Genomic DNA, 16675 nt, shown 5'->3' with positions numbered 1-16675 from the left:
ACCTCAAATGGTGTGGTCAACTTGTTCAATCAACAGTTGTTTCTTTGTTTCCAGTCTAGTGGCAGGGCATATTTATCATGTGTAAAGAGCATTAAAACACCTCGTGTTTTCAAGTTTCTTCCTATAGTCAGGTATAAACTATATAAAGACACATTCAGATGTATATATGGGTTAAGCAGGCCAATAGCTAGTGAGGGTCCTCAAGGTTATACTAGTCATTTTGCATACAGTAGTGTTACATAATGCATAACACTATTCTTTGAAATGTTGTACTGATGTCCATATGAAGATAGGCATGTGTATATGTGTTGCATGGCTGAATATGACTTGCCCACCCAGTGCCCAGACATGGCAAAGTCTGGCTATGCCACTGCACAATGGTGTTGAAATGAAAAACAGATGTCAATTTTTTTTAGAAAAATTCTTTAGAATCCACTCTTTGTATTCTCATAGAACATCATCAATTTAGAGTCTAACTTATGAGTACATGAAAAAGAAACACTAATAGTTTGGCCTAGAAATTTAGCATGGTTATAACGTTACAGATGTTAATAGTGTTTCTATCTAGTCTGTCCCTCTGCATAGAGAGAGAGTCTGGTCACTTTTGAGGTGTCATTAAACAATGATGTCACAATAATGTCAGCAGGGACGTACGGAGGGGAGTAAACCCCTTTGGATTTTACACTGTACTTGAAACATTAAGAAATTGAAACTTCAGGGTTCCAGAATCTGGAATCTGTCATGGAACAGGACACATTTTAAACTTTTATCTTAGTTAAATAACAGTTTTTCACATGATAGCAACACTTGTAGTATTGTTCTGAATTATGATTTTGGTGAAAAGATCGAGATACTCTAATAAAGCAGTCAGACAATATAAACTATTCTAATATAACAGTCACTTAGATGTAGTGGAAACCCCTTTTCAAAATTCCTGCCCTGATGTCAGCAAGAATGGCACATACAACAGCCACATAAAGTGAGTAGTTTTCAAAAAACATCAGCGAACAGCTGCTATCCAAAGAGAACCAAAGATTCTTTCCATATGGATTAACATAAACAAGATTTCTTTCCATATGGATTAGGCAGCATTACCAGTTTTAAGAGTGTTACACCACAAATTTTGAATGTCAGAGTGACCAGACCCTTACCCTATAGAAAGGCAGACTAGTTTCTACTGTCAATAATGTAAGTGCTTTATTAACTTAAGTCCTCAAACCTTTTCTTACTTATACAAGTCTATCGTAAGACCATGTCTTGAGTATGGCAACATCATATGGGGTCCTAATTACAAAATGGACGAAGATGCAATTGAAAAGGTCCAAAGATATGCAACAAGGCTGGTACCATCTATCAAATATCTACCTTATGAAGAACGTCTAAAATGCCTCAAATTACCAACTTTAAAGTATCGGAGACTTCGTGGGGACATGATCATGACCTACAACATATTAAATGGACATCTAAATGTGAATGAAACTACCTTTTTTACAAGAGAATGGACAACAATTAGAGGGCACTCTTGCAAACTGTTCAAGCAATTTGCTTTTAGAGAGGTTCGACAGAATTATTTTTCTCACCGTGTAGTGAACAACTGGAACCTCCTTCCTAGTGGTATTGTGGAGGCTCAATCAACTGATGAATTCAAGAAGTTGTTTGACAACTTGAACAATGACATTATGTTTAGCATAGATTTATTGTAACATAGGATCAGGATTTATAGACTTTGCCTTTTTTAAATTCCTGTATAATAATAATAATAATAATAAAACTGTATGCAGTACACAATGACCAATAAAATGAAGCGGTAAACATGTTGAAATTCATTACAGCCTTCAACGCTAGAGATAGTCAAAAGTGCGAATCAACTTTACTGGAAATAAAAAAAAAAGTTATATCATTGGAAAATCACTTTTCACATTATTTAGTGAAGCAAGGAACTAGGGACCCGCCGATTATGCTCATAATTTTACCTATTATGCTACGCTGCACTGCTAAAAAATTCACCTATTATGCTTAAATTAATGCTCAATATTTACCTATTATGCTCGATTATGCTCAATGTTCATGCCTTAGTTCATATGCTTTGCTACTAGTTTAACACTATATAGAAAGAAAAAAAATGAGTGGCTGGAACACAAATAATAAATTCTTGCTGCATGCCTGCTTGTAAGAGACAAGATCGATATACTCTAATAGAACAGTCAGTTTGATGATTGTTCTATTAGAGTTACTGACTGCTCTATTAGAGTATACCGATCTTATTTTGCAATTGTCATTTTTCCAGCAAGAGTTTACACTATCGTACAAATATTTAACCTATTATGCTGGCATTATGCTCAATGCTTTTAGGTACCTATTATGCTCAAAATTATGCCAGCATAATCGGCGGGTCCCTACAAGGAACACTAAAACAAATAAGCTGCTCTATCAAGGTATCTTTTTACTTTTTATTGCTCTACTTAAATATCCAATATGCTTGACATTCCTCTTATATGTTCTCTTGGACCCTTTCCTACTCAATTTACAACACTTTTTTCAGCTGTAAACTTTCTTGTGTCGTTTCTCCCTGCTCCTTCAGTTGCTGTCCTAACTGGACGAGTAAAATTACACTTGGCTTTGGCTTTAACTGGCAGAGTTCCTTACGCACGTGACATGCCCACTAAATCTCGATGTGTGAAATCCATCAACTAACAATTCCTTTAACTCGAAATGTCTTTTCACTGAGCTCCTCAGACTGCAAGTAGTATCTAATGCCCGGTTAAACGCGCAGTGCATATCAACTAGTCGGTTGCTATAAGCTACAACCCGTTTATCAAATCGGTTGTACGAGTTCATTGCTAGGAACTCTTACCGTAAAGTAATTTTGTTTGTTTATTGGACAGCATTATTTGGAATAGTAAACTTCGTAATTACAGCAAGTAGAGATGAATCCATTTTAGTTTTTCCCTTCGTGTATTACTTATTTCATTGCCGGTGAGTGCATATTTTTATGTGCAGTGGTTTAGCCGTACATTATTTAATTATTTATGACGTATTTTGACGAAAAAAGTATTATTCTTATTACTTGGTTATGTAATTATTATTATTATTATTATTATTTCAACTTGGATCAATCTCAGTTTTCATAATAGATGTTTTACCAAGAACTAAGGGTTATCCTTTCAAACTTTATAAACAACAAATACTTAATGATATCAGGGCAAATGTTTTTAGTCAGAGTGATAAACTGTTGGAACCACCTAGCTACCAAAGGAAGTTGTTACAGCACCAACTTTATCATTATTTAAGACAAGATGCAACACTTTTACCAAACCATTAAATATGATACCCAAGTTTTATTTTCTGTCGTGTATAGAATCTTAGGATCAGGACTATTACAGGCCTAGTGCCTGTTATATTATTCCTGTACTATAATAATAGTAATAATAATAATAATAAATATTATTCTTATTTTTACTCACAGGGCTAGAGCAAAATGTGAGTACTGTTTGCGGATAAAACTACATAACTTTCCTTCCTATATCTTTCTTAATGTCCATGACCTATTTTTTAATGCATATTACAATGATAACACCCATTCTCAAGCAATTTTGCTTCTTGTAGGCTCACTTTTCCATTGCTCTTCTGATTTAGTTTCTGCAAGGGTAACCAATGTGTTAATTGTGTTAATAAATATCCAATCTATTCATGTTAACACATTCATTTGGAAACCCTATATCATTACCTATGTTTAACCACAGTATTTTAAGTTTATGCCAGAGCAACAATGTTGTTGTGTACCACTACGCACTTGACTTACTGTGATCACATAACTGCACAAGTATGCATGCCTATATGATAAATCTGAAGCCATACTATTGCTGACTATAGCATGCTGTACACTGCCTATAGTTGGATATGTCAGAGCTATATAGTACAAGGTACATTCAATAGTAAGGAAACAATACACTGGTGTTTGCTAACCCTGATAATATTAACTGACTGCTTAACAACTACTGTACGTGACTGACTTTGATATACATGTTTAGTGCTGTGTAATATCAAACACCACCAGCACATCTTATTATCATGTTAGCTATCCATAAATGGATTTATGAAAAGTAAACAAACTAGTGTAAAAGTAATTTTAAAAATTAAAACATGGAAATAGAGATTGCTGAAAAAAGTAAAGAAACAAGTGTCAAACAAGCCAGCAAATTAAACACACAAAGATCCCTATTTGTACTCAAATAAACATTTATACAGAAGCATTCTCAGTACTTATTTGCATGGAGAAACTACTGTTTTTACCTTAGTTGCTACCATATCCATTGAGTCCAATTAGAGATCTCTGTGTGTTTAACATGCTGGCTTGTTTGACTCTTGTTTCTTTACTTTTTTCAGCAATCTCTATTCCCATGTTTTAATTTTTAAAATTACTTTTACACTATAATAATATACTTTGCTTCATCAATATAGCCATCAACATTGTTTGAATTGCACAACTCGTCTATATTGGGTACAGCTGTGCTCCGGGCCTAGAAATAATAATAATAATAATAATAATAGACATGTGATAGCTGTATAATTCCACGAACTTAATTTAAATTTATCGCAATTCTAAATATGGAAACCACATTTCCACGAAATATACACAGCTAATAATTATAACAAATGGAATGTGCAACTATTGCAATAAGTAGACAAAATAACATTGATGCCCACACACAACCAAGTACAACCACCAATGGGACAATCTACTAATAGGGCATGTAAAAACAGTGCGTGCATGGTCATCACAGTGTGTGTGGGTGGAAAAGATACACATATATACACAGTAGTACATACAATAAACATAAGTGATGCATTTACAATAGGTGGTGAACGCACGATTAAAATAATCATCATCCCAAATCAACCTTTGTCACAATAGTGACAGATATAACACAACAGTGGCATCGTAACTAGATTCCACCAGTAGCTACAGTAAGTGCTGGTACATTATTGGTGTAGCAATGGCACAGTGATGTGTACACAGTGTATGCATACAAAACATACAGGAGAGAGCTGTACATTATTGTAGTATTGTATACAGCAAATCCATTATTGGCAATATCACCGAAGATGGAAAATATTCAGCTATGTAGGTATCCAATATACAGCACAGTATCAACTAGAGGTCACTGGTAGCCAAATGGGGTTCATCAGTGGTGTGGCAATAGCACAGTGATGGGTGCACACTATATGCATACATATTAGGAGATACACAATACTGTAATAGTTGTTAGGGGGGCTGGCGCTGGGAAATACTGGGTAGGAATGTGTATCATCTTGTTTACAAACTTGAATAACAGACTAAAACATGAGTGTCTTCTACGATTCTCAAGGGATTGCCATTTTAATCTTATTAGCATGTTAGTTGTACTGTCTCTATGGTTCCTCCTTCAAGGTTTATTTAATACAAACTGTGCAGCACAATGTTGTATCGTTTCTAGCTTGTGGATTGATGTTTGCTGGTAAGGGTCCCATATAGCAGAACAATACTCAATAGATGGTAAAACAATCTGTTTGTAAGCATGCTCTTTACGAGTATGGCAGGTTAAAATTAGCCAAGTGAGCCAGATGAAGAAAGACAGCCAAGCCAACCAGAGCCTAGTAAGCCAGGTGAAGGCAAAATAATATACAATACAAGTAAACAATACAAGCAAACATTAAAACATACTTGTATGCAGTACTGGTAAAGCCAGTGGCTAAAAAAACTATTTTTTTACAACTAGCCCAAACCTGAGACCGGGGGGGTATAGCACATATAAACAAATTTGCTTTTGCATTGGAATTACATATTTTGTATTTTGTGCTCTATAGTATCACAATTGTTATGTAGTGAAATGTCTGCAGTGAAGGGAAAGATTGAGGGGATTTCAGGGGCATGCATATTTAATTGTGGCAAGGGGAAGCAATTGGAGATCACTGACTGAGATCTGAAACTAGGAAATAGCAAACAAACTTACTGTGATGTACAAGCCAATTCTTTATATTGTTGTATTAGTTTTAAAGCAATTATTTTATGTCTATAGTGGACTGTGAAAATGACCATAACTTATATAAGTTGCAATTTTAGTGGACCACAAATGGAAATTTTAAAAAAATGGCCATCTCAAGATTGGATCTTGAGGTACTTTTAGTCAAATTCCTGCATTACACTGTAAACATGCACAGCACATATGTGACCGGGCCTGCGAAAACAGGGCATGTGGGCACAAACTACACTCCGTGACTCTAGAGGTCATATCTCAGTACTGGAATAGAATATTTATATTCTGTAACTTGCATCATAAAGCCGATTAAATGCTTACTAAGAGCTGAAATTTGCATTGCCATAGCATAATAATACAAAATGTTACGGGTGATGAAAGTTTGAAAAAGTAGGCAAAATCATGTGCCCACATGCCCTATATTCGCAGGCCCAGTCACATATAACTTTTGACCCTATTCTTTTCTGTGGTGCAGCTTGTATTTTAGTCTGACTTTTACAACTAGCCAAATCACCATTTACAACTAGCTAAAAGTCATTTACAACTAGCTTTTTGGCCACAACTAGCCCCTTTTTTAGTCTCTGTGTAAAGTTATAATCAATCAATCAATCAATCAATCGATCAATCAATCAATCATACCACGCTGTTTACAATACATTTACACACAGCCAAGCCAACCAGAGCCTAGCAAGCCAGGTTAAAGAATATAAAAGAATAAACGGCACAAACAAACATACTGCTATTAATCTTCTTCCTCTTCAGCCTTGTCTTGTGCAACTGGCTGTGCGAACTCCCTTCGTGTTTTGTGTAGGGCGTGGCTGCCTTAATTAAGCGTTTGTGGTATGTGTTATATGGAATAACACGGCTTTTTAGTCACCAGCACGAAAATGAGTAAGCGCTATACGTTTGTGCCTTCATTCAATGGCGATTCTATCACCGGATAGTGCATGTCTTTTATAGATGTTCTGCAGAAACTAAATGTTTAGCCTACACCAGTATAGTGAGACCACTGTTGGAGTATGGATCGGCAGTATGGGACTCCTACTTGCAGAAGGAGATACAAAGTATAGAAATGGTACAACGACGTGCTGCTCGTTGGGTCAAGTTGGACTACCGATATAACAGTAGTGTTACATCTATGTTAGCAGATCTACTGTAACAATGGCCATCACTTCAACACTGACGATATGTGACTAGATTAAAACTCTTCTACAACATTGTTTACTCCTCATCAGTCTTAACAGTCCCAAATTACTTCACTAACACCACATATCCCACCCGCCACCACCACCCCTTCCACTTTGAGATTCCGTTTGCTAGAACAGATCATTATAAATTTAGCTATTAGCTACCCCAAATCTATCCGCGATTGGAACAATTTACCAACTGACACAATAGAATCCCAATCTCTACAAGTATAATAGATAAATTATAACTGACTCTTATCTATGTGATTTGTAATGTTTTTCCTTACCTGAACATATCAGTTTGTAACTGTGTTTTCAATAATCATGATCATAATCATAATGTCTGTATGCCTTGTAGTTTTCGAGTACATTAATTAATTACTTATTAATTTATTATTTATGATGTAATTTTGACCGCATTTTGTATTATCTTTAGTACTTGGTTGTTAATTATTTGTTGTATTGTGCAGACCTCAAGAAGAGTGTTCTGCACAAAAGAAACAATAGCACAATTACAATCATAGCCACATAATTACTAATTAAATAGTCTCTAGGATGTGCTTGAATTGTTCAATCTCTGTAGAGTTGAGCATGTGCTGGGATAAGGAATTCCAAATTTTGATAGTGGACAGAAAAAAAAACATTTGTAAGAGTTAATCCTTGTCATTGGTAACATAAATCTTTTATGTGTCCTCTAGTGTGGTATAGATGTTAGGGTTGGGAATAAGGAGATCATCAGTATTTATATCAACCCGGCAGTTTATGATCTTATATAACATTATAGCAGCCTTCTGTTCATATCTACATGTGGGCCAGCTCAGGTTGGATAACATTTCAGTCACACTTGCGTACCGGGAATAATTGTTAGTTACAAATCTCGCTGCACACTTTTGAACATTTTCGATGGTATCAATGTCTCTCTGTATGTGGGGTGACCAGAGAGTGCTTACATATTCTAATATAAGAGTCTTGTAACAATTACTTTTGGTTTGGGGGGACACTTGCTTATATTATGTTGTAAAAAGCATTTTACATTATTGGCTTTCTTAGTTATTTGTTTCCATGCTCAAAACTTCAGCTGTGAAAGGACTGCCTTAAAACACAAGTACTTAACTTAGTAAAGAATGACACACAGAATACAATGTCGAATTATGTATGTTAGTAGCTAAAGGTTGTCTATTAGCTAAGTACTAAAGTTTTGGCTAGATCATTTCTATGAACTGTATACACATTTACCACAATGCATTTAGAGTTAATCAGGAGATTAAATTTTCCTGTATTAGAAGTCCTACTTGTGACTATTGGAAACTTGACAAAGAGAATGTAGTGCAGTGAAAACTGTGTTTAGTGCATATTTTATAAGTAGGTATTCATTTACTGTAGTTTCCACTAAATCTATTGATCTCTATTGTTTTTAGGTGGACATAACTATAATTGTTACTGCTCTGTATTAGTAGTCCATCGCATACAAAATGGGTTCACCCTATCAATAGGCAGGTCATTTGTGAACCAATGACACTCAACTTGAGGAATAACAGATAAATAGTTTACTGCATGCACTATGAAACACTAAAACAGGTGGTTACAATAGTCAGTAAAATAAACAGATGGCATATATCATGGGATTATTGTAATGATCAGCTTAACTGATGACTTTATGTAGATTATTAGGCAAGCTCCACTGGATTAGAAGTGACATAACCATTTCACCGTATTGAATAACTGAGTAGTGATAACCTTAAGTGTAGTGTGCAACTACAGAAACTACCAATGGAGGGTTAATTACACACATGTCATTATATTAAGAATTGCACAGTAAATTGTTATTTTGTCTAATCATTGCCATAGTTACATAGCAGGCACAATAGCTTACAAGTGTATACACAGTTAAACTAACTGTCAGTTCTGAGTAGATGACTAAGCAAACTTTCTAATACATTTAATAATTCCCCTTATGTAAATAAAGTTTACAGGAGCTATTCCATGTATAAACCACTTTCAGTTTCATATTTCAAGGCTATATAATATTATAATTCCTGGAACTGCAAATTGTCATATTTTTGCCATTGTAGACACACATAACATGTTTACATGGTTACATTCACTGTGGTTGCATTGTAGTAAAATTTATACACTTGATCTGATCAACAAAATTAGTATTCATGTAAGGTGACCTTTAACTACTATATAACATAATTATGTGTTGTGTGTCATGCTTAATAAGTACTTGTGTTTTTAAGGCAGTCATTTCACAGCTGAAGTTTTGGGTATGGCAGCTGGGGGTTTAGAAAACTCAGACCGGACCGGACCAGGTCAACTTTTTCAATTAAGCCAATTCACACAATAGCTGTAACGTACAATTCACGCAATAGCTAGCTATAACATACACTCTTCACCTTGTAGCCACTCTCCCAAGAACATAATTAGCTAGCTACGATGGCTCGGACTGCAACAGTGATCGCGCACGAAACTTCATCCACGATTAAACAACCTAACTAAGCTATTAAAATACTTTCTACTATATTTCACTGCACAATCGCTACAAAGCTACAAGCCCTTTCTGTTGTAGTCAACTGTTAACACACATTAGTGACCGCCCGAATTTATTAGAATCGTGATATACAAAGTGAAAGGAACTAAGATAACAGCAAACCTCTGAATTTATTTCGGTAGTGATGAATGAGTAATGGAATATTTGCTACATGTCAAGGTAAGCTTTAAATAGAACAAAACCTTACTACTCCAGAAATCTCTATAAAGCTACCCTGCATGGGCACTAGCTTACCTTTCTTAGTTTATCCAGTCATCCATGGCCATTCCTTTACATAAATTCGAAGGTTTGCTGTTATCTTAGTTCCCTTCACTTTGTATATCACGATTCTAATAAATTCGGGCGGTCACTAGTGTGTGTAACAGTTGACTACAACAGAAAGGGCTTGTAGCTTTGTAGCGATTGTGTAGTGAAATGTAGTAGAAAGTATTTTAATAGCTTAGTTAGGTTGTTTTATCGTGGATGAAGTTTCGTGCGCGATCGCTGTTGCAGTCTGAGCCATCGTAGCCAGCTAATTATGTTCTTGGCAGAGTGGCTACAAGGTGAAGAGTGTATGTTATAGCTAGCTATTGCGTGAATTGTATGTTACAGCTATTGTGTGAATTGGCTTACTTGAAGAAGTTGACCTCGTCCGGTCCTGGTTTCCCGGGGGGTCCGACACTTGGGAAATCTCGTACGCCTCGTCTGAAATCACAATAGAAATCACGAAATCACGGACTCAAATGAAATCAGAAATCACATTTTAAAAAATTAATTTCCGTAAAACATCGTATATTCTCAGTAATCCATGACGTAATTAATAACTCAATTCAGCACGTTTCGAGCCACGTGTACCATTCAGCACCTCGTGCGACCTCGTGGCAACTTGTTACGTGGAGCTTGAGTTAACTTTCATATCCGAGGCATTTTGGTGTGATCGAATTGCCAAGATTGTTTTGTCCTCGTCGGTTGGACCGTAGTGTAGATTCAAGATCTCGTGGTTCCTACACAGTCGAGCCCCGTACACAGTTGTAAGCTACCAGCTAACTGAAGAGAGGTAGAGGTAGTGGAAAGAGTCAGACCACCAAGGCCAAAAGCCTCAAACTCGCCTTAACGGCGGTGCCGGCACTACCCACAGTACTCAGTGACAGGTCGAGGTCCGAGGTGACAATTTTGACTCGGAGTGGGACAATTTGGTATCAGGCCCAAGTAAGGCCTAATAACTGACAGGACTTCAGTAAACCGAAAGCTGAAGCTCAAGTTAAAATTGAGCTATATATCTAGTGCTGCATGGATTTAACTTCAATAGTTAGCTAAGTGAGTTAACAATAGCTACAAATCTTAAAATTAATCATGTTAGCTAAATATATTGTTAACCAATCATGTAGATAAATTTGGGATCCTGTACTTATAATAGAATCTATGTATAATACTTATGTTGGTGTGATATAGCTAATGGCTGAGGAAAGAAAGGCACAAGACATACCCACAGCACAATTAAACCCCATTGAGCCAGAAGATCATGATGAGGAGAAGGAGCAAAGCTCAGATAGGGTCCACCTGTCAGCTGGCAACTCAAGTATGCAACTTGATGATAGAGCTCTGACAAATGAAGCAGAATTAATTATGAAGAAGATGCTTCCTTCTCACATTGTCAATTGCTTTTTAGTGACAGGGTATGATACTCTAGAAGTGATAGCTGAGATTAACGATGAATCACTAGCTGAAATTGAAGAAATTGTGAACAGTGATTTCCCAAATGAAAGTTGCTTTAGACACCAAGCAATACCTACATCTGCACAAGCAGGCGTGTTTAAATTCTCACCCGGTCACCGTAAAAGAATCGTGAAATTTGTTCAAGAAGTTAAACAGGTACTAAACACTCGTCAGAAAGAACACGAAAGCGTGGCCAGTGCTGGAATAAAAAGGAGAAGAGTTGCAATTTCAGCAGGTGCTAAGTATGCTAATGTCAGTGATGATACCAGTGCCATCTTAGATTCTAATGACTCAGTAGATAATGTTAGCAGTGAACTAGACTTGTTGACAGATTTTCGTCAAATATTTGCAAAATGGCAAAGGAATCCGAAACACTCACAATACAGAGAGATTAGAGAAAATAAAGATTTCTTTGTAAACATCTCTATCTCAACTCCTGACAATACCATTAAAGCATCAGTACGCTGCTCTACGTGTGGCCATGTAGAATCCTTAGGTACCAAGTCAGGAAAAGTTTTGCTATCAAATTGGTACCGTCACATTCAGATTTATTGCAAAAAGAAATTTACTGGCAGCAAATCACTTGACAACTTCTTCACTATTTCAGCAACTAAAAACACTACAGATTCAGCATCACAGAAGACTGTTGCTGCCACAGATTACATTTCACCTACAAGAACAGACAAATGTAAGCATGTAATCATTTAATGTGACCTCTGTTTGCAAATCCAGTTATTTAATCGTGATGGTTACAAAGTTCACGAATGATTTTTAGCTCCTTCTTTAAGTAAATCAAAGAGTGGCAGATGTATGTTGTAGTTAAACTCCTTTGAAACTGATTTATACGATCTGTAATGCTTCTAAATAATAGCAATAAGAAAGTAGAATATTTTTATGTGTAAGCTCAAGATTGGGTAAATTTTTGAATGGAAGACATTGTAGTATTAATTTCACTAAAAAAAGAATATCAAAACATTTTATTTGTAATATGGAGCATACATCCATAGTGCAGTATTCAGGTACAGCACATACAATGAACAATAAACATACATCTTATAATTATGTCCAAATATTCCATCCTTTTCTTACACCTTTCTTGCATCAATGACTGAAGCTGGTGAACTGCATTATTGTACTTGGGAGAACATGACAAAGTATCCGTTCATGCTTAGATAGACTATTATCTGTACTAATTTGGTGGGTTTATCTATGTAACAATTATATACAGTATTATGTGTATTGTATTTCTTTGCAGCCTCAGAAATAGTGGACTCCCCAGAAATAGTAGACTCGGCAAACAACTCTGAATTTAGTGGTATGTACTAGTTGAACAATTATTCCCTATAGATTAATATTAATACATGAATAGGTATAACAGGAAGTGCAAGTGCTAAGATTTCAGAAGTGTCAAGCAAGTCCAATGAAGGCATACATTTGGTATAATATAAATGATAAAAAACTGGGTACATAATTGTATTATTAATTAATAGGTCGAGAGTATGATTGACCTGGATAGGTCGAAGGAAGGAGATAAAGGATGCTCCAAGGTTGTTGCCTCTGAAGAGCCTATCATATCTGATGTGCAGAAGGTTGCTGGCAATGCAAAAGATCAAAGTACAGATGGTAAGTAAGTTCTGTGATGCTTCCATCTTATATCCTTTTACAGGTACATCTGATGATGAATCCACATCCATTGTTGACCATGAGCAGGTTTTTCGGCTAGCCCCTCCTACATGCAGGAGGGGGAACCAGTGATGCTACCTTCAACTGATTGGTCCAGAGCAGCCCGTAAGCGCTTTTCACTCCTTAAATCAGCTTCTAACCCTAACCAGACCAAGATTACTGACTACTTTGATTTAATAGACCGTGTTATCCAATTAGCAGTTGATGCACCAGAGCTAAAAGAGGTTTTTACATGTAGCAATTTACATGGGGAAGATTGCCTTCAGTCTAAAATTGAGAATGTTAGTGTCATACTGAAGAGGTTGATTTCTAATGCCATTAAAAATTCTGAGAAGTCACCTCATGGAAGGAGACATGATTTTATCATCAAAAAATTATCACTATCATTATTTATTTTCTCGGGGCCATTGGCATATAACTTCCTACATCAGAATTTACCTGAATCCCTTCCGTCACTGAGAACTGTGCAAAGAATGATGTGCAAAGACTACAGCCATATAACAGAAGGTGAATTTCGATTTGACATACTTGTAAAGCATCTTGAGTTTTACAAAGGCCCAAAGGTTATTGCTATTGGGGAAGATGCAACCAGAGTAGTACGAAGAGTACAATATGATCCCGAAACAAATAAAATGGTTGGTTTTGTGTTACCTTGTACAGAGGAAGGCTTACCAAAAACAGATTCATTCTTGGCTACATCATTTGATCAAATGCAGCAATGTTTTTCAGATTATCAAGTTGCTAATTATGCATTTGTGCATATGGCTTCACCATTATCTGAGCATATACCAGCATTTTGTTTAGCTTGTTTAGGTACTAATAACAAGTATACATATAGTCTTGTAGTACAGAGATGGAATTTTATTCTGTCAGAATGTGCCAAAAGAAACATCACGGTTGTAAGCTTTGCTGCAGATGGAGATTCTCGAGCCCTTAAGGCAATGCTTTTGTCATCACACATTTTTTATAATACCAGTCTACCAGATTCAGTTAATTTTATCAAAGTAACTTTGCCAACAGACTGGTCTCCATGGTTTACAATTAAAGCTACAAATGGAATAGCGTACGTTCAAGATGTTGTACACCTGGCTGTGAAGATGAAAGCTAGACTATTAAGCTCATCTATAGTGTTACCGTTAGGTGCTTTTCTTGCTGGTGTTCACCACCTGCTCCTGGTACAAGCAAGTTATGGTAAAGATACACATGGCATGAGGGAGAAAGATATTGACCACAAAGATCGGCAGAACTATGATGCTGTTTTACACATCACTGGTGATTGTGTGTTGGGTTTGCTATTGGAAATTCCAGAGGCTTTGGGAACATATACATATCTAAAGGTCATGCGCAGCATTATTGACAGTTACCTGGATAAGAATCTGGATGCAAAAACAAGAATTGAGAAAGCATGGTACGGTGTTTACTTCATGAGGTACTGGCGAGAATGGATACTATTAAATCCTAAATATTCCATAGGTAACAATTTTATCACTGCAAATGCTTATAAGTGCATTGAATTGAATGCACATTCCTTAATTATCAATCTCATAACATTACGTGACCATCTGTCACCAGGTCATCAACACTTCGCTCCTTGGTTATTAGGATCACAATCCTGTGAAAAAATTTTCAGAACAGCTAGGAGTATGACCCCTATGTTTTCAACTATCCTAAATTTTGGAGTGTTGGGGTTCCTACAAAGATTACACCAAATACATGTACAGTACTGCTTAGAGAGTGAATCCAAGTCAACCAAAATTGTATACCCCCATAGAGAGGTGCACAAGAAAAAGGAAGGGCATCAGGATTCTAACAGCCAGGAAATACGTCTATTGTCAAATCATGAAATCCTTGAATCAATTCAATCTGCAAAGAAAGTAGCTAAAGATGCAATAAAATCTCTTGGCATGCATGTGTTGCTTCAACAACACAAAAAGTATGACAATCCTCCGTTGCCAGTGTTCTGTAGTAAAAGTGCTACACACGATGACATAAAGGACGAAGATGAAGATGGTGATGACACTAAAGGCTTAGATCCATGTTTGGCAGGTAATATTCCAGAGGATACAGAAGACATGGCTACTGACATTTCTGTTCTGAAGAGCAATGGCATTATAGACAATAGCATTCAAAAACATTTTAATGAAGCAAAACATGTAATGCTAAAACAAATACCAAGTACCTCATTGCCACTGTTTGATGTAGCTACTAACACAACTGCATACAATGAAAAACCAGCAAAACTGACTATGATAAATAGAAGTGGCCACTCTGTCTTTGTTCGCATTCAGTATGGGGACAAAATGGTGTATGTAAGGAAAACGACCATTGTTTGGTTGCTACAGGAAGGAGAACGTGTATCTGCAGATCGACTCTTTCGAGTCAGAGCTAAGCAGCCGTACGCAGTTTCCACCACCCAAGCCATGAACAATGCACAAAATGCTACATCTGACCCTACAGTTAGTGAAACTTTTCAGTTGGAAATATTTGTGTTTTCAAGTTTTCAGCAACAGCATGGAAGATTGGAAGATTCTTAAGCTTTGCTTATTATTTAGAAAAGTATAAATCAGCCCAGGCTTACAACAAAACAACATTTGAATTTGCTGATAGTTCAAAGAAGGCAGTTGGTGTATTGTGCACATGGTATACTCCATCTCAGAGTCCTGAGAAATTTGTTTTGGCTGATCAAAGTACTTTTCATCAACATGTTTCTGTTGATTGTTATGTATGCACTTTAAGCCATGCATGCATGGAATTGGCAAATCAGTCAACACTCCAATCAATTGTACATGAAGATCTCATGATTAAACAGAGAGAGTTTGTCTTGACGCCTCGAGCATTATTGGCCATCCACGATTTATTACTAACAACAGCAACTGGATCTAAAGCAGATCCTATAACTATTGATGAGGACACAGATTCTGAGCCAGGTCCTGTTACTGATATTTGGACAAGGTGTGGAAGCATAAAATTATGCAAGAAACAGAGGCAAGATTTAATTTCAGGCAAAGAACTATGTGATTTACATGCAAATGCATTTCAGAATATTTTAAAGTCACAATTTCCTGAGATTAAAGGGTTGCAAAGCACACTTTTGCAAAGAAAGAAGCCAATATCCAAGATAGATTTAGCTGCTGGAAACGTGTTGCAAATTGTCCACATGCCTTCCCATTGGGTGGCATGCCAACTGTTCACAAGTGAAGTTTGCTTCTATGATTCTGCCTATTCCTCTGTATCAGCTGACACACTAGACATTCTAGCACAGTTACTCCGCACTGAACAAAGCTCATTCACGATAAAGATTATGAATGTATCCAAACAAACTGGATCAGTAGACTGTGCACTTTATGCAATGGCTACCCTGGCACACTTAGCATTTGGAAAGGACCCAACCACTGCAGTTTTTAATCAAGATGACATGCGATCTCATTTATTGAGTATTCTTGAAAATAATGCCATCTTTGAAACTTTCCCAATTAGAAAAAAGAGAAAACCAGGGAGTGCTGCTATAAAGGAAGAGACTTGTGAAGTATACTGCTATTGTT

At 36.5% G+C, this 16675-nt stretch overlaps 1 protein-coding gene and 1 long non-coding RNA gene across 8 annotated transcripts in view; one reads left to right on the top strand and one right to left on the bottom strand.

Moving 5' to 3' along the window:
• The window catches only part of LOC136268922 (uncharacterized), a 77988-nt gene that overhangs the window by 47987 nt on the left and 13326 nt on the right, over positions 1–16675 (bottom strand). For 2 of the 7 annotated variants that reach the window (XR_010707148.1, XR_010707151.1), the window contains exon 2: positions 3–121. The exons of 2 other annotated variants lie outside the window; for them this stretch is intronic. This is a non-coding gene — a long non-coding RNA (uncharacterized lncRNA). Of the gene's footprint in view, positions 1–2; positions 122–1580; positions 1744–4293; positions 4520–4872; positions 6749–16675 lie in introns of those variants that run through there. 3 more of the 7 variants (XR_010707145.1, XR_010707147.1, XR_010707149.1) reach the window with 3 other exon arrangements.
• On the top strand, positions 9343–13312 carry LOC136268892 (uncharacterized). Its single transcript, XM_066064360.1, has 6 exons — positions 9343–9368; positions 11187–12138; positions 12706–12765; positions 12820–12887; positions 12941–13073; positions 13117–13312. The coding sequence occupies exons 2-6, from the start codon at positions 11190–11192 to the stop codon at positions 13203–13205; spliced, it is 1299 nt and encodes a 432-aa protein (XP_065920432.1). The 5' UTR covers positions 9343–9368; positions 11187–11189; the 3' UTR covers positions 13206–13312.

The sequence above is a fragment of the Dysidea avara genome, chromosome 1 (assembly GCF_963678975.1).
Source record: "Dysidea avara chromosome 1, odDysAvar1.4, whole genome shotgun sequence".
Taxonomy (NCBI): domain Eukaryota; kingdom Metazoa; phylum Porifera; class Demospongiae; order Dictyoceratida; family Dysideidae; genus Dysidea; species Dysidea avara.
Note: the sequence above shows the minus strand (reverse complement) of the source record. Positions and strands in the feature narration are given on the sequence as shown.